We start from the raw sequence: 9,724 nt of genomic DNA on the forward strand, positions 1-9,724 counted from the left end.
AAAGCGAGTGTTTGTGATGCTCCCTGTGGTCAGCGATGTACCGACCAATGCCCTCTATCCTGAGCAATCTTATCAGGGCAGGGCACTCATACCGGCGATGAAAGTCTGAAACTCTACTTTCATGCATGGCTTTGCTGATTCATCCCTCCATCCATGGAACAAATAAAGGACAAAAGAAACGCATGGAGAAATTAGAAAGGAATGAAGATTACGATGCCTTCGAGGGGGCAGAAAGAGATTAGCATGTGAGTGGGCAAAGGGAGAGGGAGGTGCTACAACTTGCCATTAGCTTGTCACTACTAGGAAAAACCCTATAGCCAGACGCCTAATAGTTGCGCTGGGTGAAGAGTTCGCGTTGCTGGTAGCCTAATAGCTGCGCTGGGTGAAGAGTTCGTGCTACTAGTAAGTAGCACTAGCGCGGGCTAAAACACGTGTACATTTTTAAAATGTTCACGAGTTTCAGAAAATGTGTTTATGACATTTTCAAAAAATGTATGCAATGTAAGAAAAATGATTGCATAATGTAAAAAATGTGTCATACCAATAAAAGGATATACATGACATGTATTTGAAAAAACTTTATTCAAATTTAAAAATGTTTAAGCAATGTTAAACATGTTTATGTAATTTTAAAAAATATTTGTTCCATTAAGAAAATGTAATACATGTATTTAGAAAAATGTTACCATGTACTCAAAACAGTGTTGAAAATATGTACTTTTATAAAATATACATAATGTATTTGAAAATTTTCAAAAGTGTATATAAATGTTTCGTGTGTGCCCTAAAAATATACATTGTGTACTGAGAAATATTAGACTTGTGTCAATGAAGAAAACCAGTAAAAATTGGCAAAGAAACAAAAGAAAGAAAAAACAATACGAAGAAAATCAAGAAAGAAACACAAGAAACAAAAGATATAACAAAGAAAGAAACAACCCTAAGAAAACCAATGAAAAAACAAAGTATAGCGATGGAAAAAAGAAAACCAAAAAAATATCTTTGGAAAACAAGGAAGACCAAAAGAAAAACAAAAGATTTCAGGGATTTGAAGTTTAGGGTTAGATTTAACTTTGGTCTATAAGTTCAAGATTTGTTTTGTATTTTTTTCCGTAATAATATGTCTGTTTTCATCTTCTTATGTAGAGGTCGGGGTATATCATCCTTCTTGCAAAAAAGAAAAGTAGCTGACTCGTGTACATCTCAGTTACAAAGCTCAACGCGGACGGCGTCTACGACGACCATCTCACCGGCTCGCGGGACGAGCGTGACGTCCAGCCGCCGGTCCTGCCCGCACCCGAGGTCCTCAACCAGCTCCCGCAGCGCGAACCGGTACGTCAGCTTCAGCCTGCCCATGCCCCGGCCGCCGCCGTCGCCGCCGCCGTGCGGCAGGTTCTCGAAGCTCCCCGCGAACTCGGTGTCCTGCGGCCCCACTCGCGCCTCCTGGCCTTTGGGCACGTTGACGAGCACGTCGAACTTGGCGTACTCGCAGGGGTCGATGGTGACGTCCACCACCAGCACCTCCGGCGCCTTCTTGCTGCTGCCGCCGCTGGCCCAGGCCTCCTCCGGCCTCTCCACCGTCACGTACTCCTTCCGGCCCTTCTTCAGAGCCACGGGGAAGGAGAGGGCGGCAGGAACGCCTGGCTGTGCCGCCGATCTGTCTATGCCGGTCGCCGGCTTTGGCCGCTTGTCCAGCCACTCGAGTGTCTCCTTCTCCTCGTACGTGTACCCGAGCCTGCCAGCGTCGAGGACGTCGCGGACGCTGATGCGCACAGGCCGCCGCTTCTCGTCGTAGAAGACGAAGCTGGTGTCGCGCCAGTCGTCGCCGCCGGTACCGGTGCCGAGAAAGTCGTCGTTGCCGAGCGCGGTGGTCCAGAGGTGCCACATGCGGTCGACGTTGGCGTGGTGCGAGTAGAAGACGGGGTCGCGGCCGGCCGTGCCGAGCACCCCCATGTCCCCGCCCACCCAGATGTGCACGGCGGTGTGCGCGGCATTCTCGAGCGAGCCGGGGGAGCCGGGCGTGCCGCCGGCGCAGAACTTGTTCCCGTGGAACTGCAGGGCCGTGTCGACGGCCATCTGGCGGTAGATGACGGAGAGGTTGTTCTCTTTCACGCAGGCGTCGTCCGTGCAGAGAGGAAGATCGTTCTCCGCGCCTGGACCCTTGTTGAGGTCCATGACGGCCGTGACGTGCGCCTGGTCGCGGTTGGCGTCGTACAGCGGCGAGGACGCGTTGTTGAATATCGGCGGCAGCATCATCCCATCCGGCGCGTCCCAGTTCCAGTACGGCAGCGCGAAGGTGCTGTCGCCGATGAGCTCGCCGATGATCCGCTCGAAGAAGTAGATGTACATCCGGTGCCACGGCGCGAAGATGGACGAGAAGTGCACGTCGAAGTCGATCTCCGGCGTTCTCGAGGCCGCCGCGGTGACCTTGTAGTGGAAGTTGCAGTAGGCCTCGTGGATGGCGGCCTGGCTCTTGAAGCTGCGCGGGTCGCCGGAGGCGTCCAGATCTCTCATCATGCGGACGCCGGCCTCGTACTTCCTCACGTACTCTGCGTCCGCGGCGACGAGGTGGGCCGGCCGACGCACGCGCAAGGGGCCATTCGGTGGCGGCAGCGCGCTGAAGTCGACGACGTCCTCGGGGCGGTACACGCCGGGGCACTGGAAGCCGTCGGCCGAGACGCACCTGATGACCTTGTCCGTGACGGGCACGGTGACGCACGTGGCCGGGACGGCGTCGTCCGTGGCCAGCGCGAGGCCTCCGAGGTTGATGGCGCCCGTAGCTCCGACCCCGGTGAGGCCGAGGAGCACGTCCCGGCGGTCGAGGCGGCGAAGCACCAGGTCGTCGTCATCGCCGGTGCCGGCACCACGTGACGTGGCTTCGCACTTGCATAACAGGCGGCTGCGGCCCTGTTTGCCGGCCCCGGCCACGGGCTTTCTCGGAGGAAGGCATGCAGAGGCGGCCGCCGTGGAGGGCAAGACGATGAAGCTAGAGCTCGCCATGCCGCGGACACGAATGGAGAACCGTGGCGGAGGAACTTTCCATAAAAAAGGAGTTCAAGATCGAAAATGTCACGTGTACAAAGTAGACATATGCCTACCAGTGTGCAACCAACAAGGGCATGAGACAAGACGTACGCCGGTAACGTCGACGTCGGACGTATCTCTCGTGCCTTTTGAAGATCGGCGAATGGTTGCAATGCACGTGTGCGGATCATTTTGCTGCAAGCTAGGACATGCTATTTCCTGCGAAGGAAGAGACGTCCACGCTCGACGACCAGCACGCCAACTAGTTGCTCGCACCAAATTAACGGTCCAAGCAGTAGTAACCGCGTTCCACGGTCCATACGACAATATGTACGTACGTGTGTGGCCATTGGCCATCGACACGCACCTTCCTACGTCGTGCACTCCTACAAATATCGACGGTGAGCTGCGTCGCAGTCGTGTGTACTAGTATTATCAGTATGAACGACGACGCGCGCTTCAGTTTTCCAATAATATATACTCCCTCTGTTCTTAAATACAAGTCTTTTTAGAGATTTCAATACGAAACTATATACAGATGTATATAGATATATTTTAGAATACTGATTTATTTATTTTGCTTTGTATATAGGCTACATTGAAATATGTTGGGGAACGTTGCAGAAAATTAAAATTTTTCCTACGGTTTCACCAAGATCCATCTATGAGTTCATCTAAGCAACGAGTCAAGGGAGAGAGTTTGCATCTACATACCACTTGTAGATCGCGTGCGGAAGCTTGCAAGGTGATGATGTAGTCGTACTCGACGTGATTCGAATCACCGATGACCAAGTGCTGAACGGACAGCACCTCCGCGTTCAACACACGTACGGGACGGGAGACGTCTCCTCCTTCTTGATCCAGCAAGGGGGAAGGAGAGGTTGAGGAAGACAGCTCCACCGGCAGCACGACGGCGTGGTGATGGTGGAGAGGCAGTACTCCGACAGGGCTTCGCCAAGCACACAACGGAGAAGGAGAGGTGTTGGGGAGGGGAGGGCTGCGCCTTAGAGGGTGGTACGGCTGCCCTCCCCTCACCCCTCTATTTATAGGGGGAAGGGAGAAGGGGGCCGGCCCCCTAGAACCCATCTAGGGGGGGGGTGCGGCGGCCTAGGGGAGAGGGGAGAGGGTGGCTTGCCCCCCAAGCCAAGGGGGGCGCCCCCTCTAGGGTTTCCCCTCAACCCTAGGCGCATGGGCCCAAGGGAGGGGGGTGCGGCCAGCCCACCAGGGGCTGGCTCCCTGCCCCACGCAGCCCATGTGGCCCCCCGGGAGGGGTGGCCCCTCCCGGTGGACCCCCGGAACCCTTCCGGTGGCCCCGGTACAATACCGGTATGACCCCGAAACTTCCCGGTGTCCGTTTGACAATTTCCCATATATAAATCTTTACCTCCGGACCCTTCCGGATCTCCTCGTGACATCCGGGATCCCATCCGGGACTCCGAACAACATTCGGTAGTCACATACTAGTCTTCCTAATAACCCTAGCGTCACCGAACCTTAAGTGTGTAGACCCTACGGGTTCGGGAGACATGCAGACATGACCGAGACGCTCTCAGTCAATAACCAACAGCGGGATCTGGATACCCATGATGGCTCCCACATGCTCCTCGATGTAGTCATCGGATGAACCACGATGTCGAGGATTCGATCAAACCCTGTATGCAATTCCCTTTGTCAATCGGTACGTTACTTGCCCGAGACTCGATCGTCGGTATCCCAATACCTTGTTCAGTCTCGTTACCGGCAAGTCACTTTACTCGTACCGTAATGCATGATCCTGTGTCCAACACCTTGGTCACATTGAGCTCATTATGATGATGCATTACCGAGTGGGCCCAGAGATACCTCTCCGTCATACGGAGTGACAAATCCCAGTCTCGATCCGTGTCAACCCAACAGATACTTTCGGAGATACCTGTAATGCACCTTTATAGTCACCCAGTTACGTTGTGACGTTTGATACACCCAAGGCACTCTTACGGTATCCGGGAGTTACACGATCTCATGGTCGAAGGAAGAGATACTTGACACTGGCAAAGCTCTAGCAAAACGAACTATACGATCTTTTATGCTATGCTTAGGATTGGGTCTTGTCCATCACATCATTCTCCTAATGATGTGATCCCGTTATCAACGACATCCAATGTCCATAGTCAGGAAACCATGACTATCTGTTGATCACAACGAGCTGGTCAACTAGAGGCTCACCAGGGACATATTGTGGTCTAAGTATTCACACGTGTATTACGATTTCCGGATAATACAGTTATAGCATGAATAAAAGACATTTATCATGAACATTGAAATATAATAATACTTTTATTATTGCCTCTAGGGCATATTTCCAACAGTCTCCCACTTGCACTAGAGTCACCAATCTAGTTACATTGTGATGAATCGAACACCCATAGAGTTCTGGTGTTGATCATGTTTTGCACGCGAGAGAGGTTTAGTCAGCGGATCTGCGACATTCAGATCCGTGTGCACTTTGCAAATCTCTATGTCTCCATCTTGAACATTTTCACGGATGGAGTTGAAACGACGTTTGATGTGCCTGGTCTTCTTGTGAAACCTGGGCTCCTTGGCGAGGGCAATAGCTCCAGTATTGTCACAGAAGAGTTTGATCGGCCCCGACGCATTGGGTATGACTCCTAGGTCGGTGATGAACTCCTTCACCCAAATCGCTTCATGCGCTGCCTCCGAGGCTGCCATGTACTCCGCTTCACACGTAGATCCCGCCACGACGCTCTGCTTGCAGCTGCACCAGCTTACTGCTCCACCATTCAACATATACACGTATCCGGTTTGTGACTTAGAGTCATCCGGATCTGAGTCGAAGCTAGCGTCGACGTAACCCTTTACGACAAGCTCTTCGTCTCCTCCATAAATGAGAAACATGTCCTTCGTCCTTTTCAGGTACTTCAGGATATTCTTGACCGCTGTCCAGTGTTCCTTGCCGGGATTACTTTGGTATCTTGCTACCAAACTTACGGCAAGGTTTACATCGGGTCTGGTACACAACATGACATACATAATAGATCCTATGGCTGAAGCATAGGGGATGACACTCATCTCTTCTTTATCTTTTGCCGTGGTCGGTGACTGAGCCGAGCTCAATCTCACACCTTATAACATAGGCAAGAACCCCTTCTTGGACTGATCCATTTTGAACCTCTTCAAAATCTTATCAAGGTATGTGCTTTGTGAAAGACCTATGAGGCGTCTCGATCTATCTCTATAGATCTTGATGCCTAATATATAAGCAGCTTCTCCAAGGTCCTTCATTAAAAAACACTTATTCAAGTAGGCCTTAATGCTGTCCAGAAATTCTATATTATTTCCCATCAAGAGTATGTCATCTACATATAATATGAGAAATGCTACAGAGCTCCCACTCACTTTCTTGTAAACGCAGGCTTCTCCATAAGTCTGCATAAACCCAAACGCTTTGATCATCTCATCAAAGCGAATGTTCCAACTCCGAGATGCTTGCACCAGTCCATAAATGGATCGCTGGAGCTTGCATACTTTGTTAGCGTTCCGAGGATCGACAAAACCCTCCGGCTGCATCATATACAGTTCTTCCTTAAGATGCCCGTTAAGGAATGCCGTTTTGACGTCCATTTGCCATATCTCATAATCATAGTATGCGGCAATTGCTAACATGATTCGGACGGACTTCAGCTTCGCTACGGGAGAGAATGTCTCGTCGTAGTCAATCCCTTGAACCTGTCGATAACCCTTAGCGACAAGTCGAGCTTTATAGATGGTGACATTACCATCCGCGTCTGTCTTCTTCTTAAAGATCCATTTGTTTTCTATCGCTCGCCGATCATCGGGCAAGTCTGTCAAAGTCCATACTTTGTTTTCATACATGGATTCTATCTCGGATTTCATGGCTTCAAGCCATTTGTTGGAATCCGGGCCCGCCATCGCTTCTTCATAGTTCGAAGGTTCATTGTTGTCTAACAACATGATTTCCAGGACAGGGTTGCCGTACCACTCTGGTGCGGAACGTGTCCTAGTGGACCTACGAAGTTCAGCAGTAACTTGATCCGAAGTACCTTGATCATCATCATTGTTTTCCTCTTCAGTTGGTGTGGGCATCACAGGAACGGTTTCCTGCGCTGCGCCACTTTCCCGCTCAAGAGGTAGTACTTCATCGAGTTCTACTTTCCTCCCACTTACTTCTTTCGAGAGAAACTCTTTTTCCAGAAAGCATCCGTTCTTGGCAACAAAGATCTTGCCTTCGGATCTTAAGTAGAAGGTATACCCGACAGTTTCCTTAGGGTATCCTATGAATACGCATTTTTCCGACTTGGGTTCGAGCTTTTCAGGTTGAAGTTTCTTGACATAAGCATCGCATCCCCAAACTTTTAGAAACGACAACTTAGGTTTCTTTCCAAACCATAATTCATACGGTGTCGTCTCAACGGATTTAGACGGTGCCCTATTTAAAGTGAATGTAGCTGTCTCTAGAGCGTATCCCCAAAATGATAGCGGTAAATCGGTAAGAGACATCATAGACCGCACCATATCCAATAGGGTGCGATTACGACGTTCGGACACACCGTTTCGCTGAGGTGTTCCAGGCGGCGTGAGTTGTGAAACGATTCCACATTTCCTTAAGTGTGTACCAAATTCGTGACTTAAGTATTCTCCTCCACGATCTGATCATAAGAATTTTATCTTTCGGTCACGTTGATTCTCTACCTCATTCTGAAATTCCTTGAACTTTTCAAAGGTCTCAGACTTGTGTTTCATTAAGTAGACATACCCATATCTACTCAAGTCATCTGTGAGAGTGAGAACATAAGGATATCCTCCGCGAGCCTCAACGCTCATTGGACCGCACACATCGGTATGTATGATTTCCAACAAGTTGGTTGCTCGCTCCATTGTTCCGGAGAACGGAGTCTTGGTCATTTTGCCCAAAAGGCATGGTTCACACGTGTCAAACGATTCATAATCAAGAGACTCTAAAAGTCCATCGGCATGGAGCTTCTTCATGCGCTTGACACCAATGTGACCAAGGCGGCAGTGCCACAAGTATGTGGGACTATCGTTATCAACTTTAAATCTTTTGGCATCTACACTATGAACATGTGTAATATTACGCTCGAGATTCATTAAGAATAAACCATTGACCATCGGAGCATGACCATAAAACATATCTCTCATATAAATCGAGCAACCATTATTCTCAGACTTAAATGAGTAGCCATCTCGTATTAAACGAGATCCAGATACAATGTTCATGCTCAAACTTGGCACTAAATAACAATTATTAAGGTTCAAAACTAATCCCGTAGGTAAATGTAGAGGCAGCGTGCCGACGGCGATCACATCGACTCTGGAACCATTCCCGACGCGCATCGTCACCTCATCCTTCGCCAGTCTCCGTTTATTCCGCAGCTCCTGCTGTGAGTTACAAATATGAGCAACGGCACCGGTATCAAATACCCAGGAGTTACTACGAGTACTGGTAAGGTACACATCAATTACATGTATATCAAATATACCTTTGGTTTTGCCGGCCTTCTTATCTGCTAAGTATTTGGGGCAGTTCCGCTTCCAGTGACCCTTCCCCTTGCAATAAAAGCACTCAGTCTCAGGCTTAGGTCCATTCTTTGACTTCTTCCCGGTAACTGTCTTACCAGGCGCGGCAACCTCCTTGCCGTCCTTCTTGAAGTTCTTCTTACCCTTGCCCTTCTTGAACTTAGTGGTCTTATTGACCATCAACACTTGATGTTCTTTCTTGATTTCAGCCTCTGCTGACTTCAGCATCGAGAACACTTCAGGAATGGTCTTTTCCATCCCCTGCATGTTGTAGTTCATCACAAAGCTCTTGTAGCTTGGTGGGAGCGACTGGAGGATTCTGTCAATGACCGCCTCATCTGGGAGGTTAATGTTCAGCTGGGTCATACGGTTGTGCAACCCAGACATCTTCAGGATGTGCTCACTGACAGAACTGTTTTCCTCCATCTTACAACTGTAGAACTTGTCGGAGACATCATATCTCTCGACCCGGGCATGAGCTTGAAAAACTAGTTTCAGCTCTTCGAACATCTCATATGCTCCGTGGTGCTCAAAACGCTTTGGAGCCCCGGTTCTAAGCTGTAAAGCATGCCGCACTGAACGAGGGAGTAATCATCAGCACGAGACTGCCAAGCATTCATAATGTCTTGGTTCTCTGGGACGGGAGCGTCACCTAGCGGTCCTTCTAGGACATATTGTTTCCTGGCAGCTATGAGGATGACCCTCAGGTTCCGGACCCAGTCCGTATAGTTGCTGCCATCATCTTTCAGCTTGATTTTCTCTAGGAACGCGTTGAAGTTCATGTTGACATTAGCGTTGGCCATTGATCTACAAGACATATTTGCAAAGGTTTTAGACTAAGTTCATGATAATAAAGTTCTAATCAAATTATGAACTCCCACTTAGATTAGACATCCCTCTAGTCATCTAAGTGTCACACGATCCGAGTCGACTAGCCCGTGTCCGATCATCACGTGAGACGGACTAGTCATCGTCGGTGAACATTCTCATGTTGATCGTATCTTCCATACGACTCGTGTTCGACCTTTCGGTCTCTGTGTTCCGAGGCCATGTCTGCACATGCTAGGCTCGTCAAGTTAACCCTAAGTGTTTTCGCTGTGTAAAACTGTCTTACACCCGTTGTATGTGAACGTAAGAATCCATC

The 9,724-nt window shown here is 49.5% G+C and overlaps 1 protein-coding gene across 1 annotated transcript; it reads right to left on the reverse strand.

Annotated features, from left to right (window-relative positions):
* Positions 1-1,079: 1,079 nt before the first annotated feature.
* On the reverse strand, positions 1,080-3,014 carry LOC119326279 (polyphenol oxidase I, chloroplastic-like). The gene has a single exon (XM_037599960.1). It carries the CDS (start codon positions 2,998-3,000, stop codon positions 1,204-1,206), a length of 1,797 nt encoding a protein of 598 aa, XP_037455857.1. The 5' UTR covers positions 3,001-3,014; the 3' UTR covers positions 1,080-1,203.
* Between the last annotated feature and the right edge of the window lie 6,710 nt (positions 3,015-9,724).

This window comes from Triticum dicoccoides, chromosome 6B, assembly GCF_002162155.2.
Source record: "Triticum dicoccoides isolate Atlit2015 ecotype Zavitan chromosome 6B, WEW_v2.0, whole genome shotgun sequence".
Lineage (NCBI taxonomy): Eukaryota > Viridiplantae > Streptophyta > Magnoliopsida > Poales > Poaceae > Triticum > Triticum dicoccoides.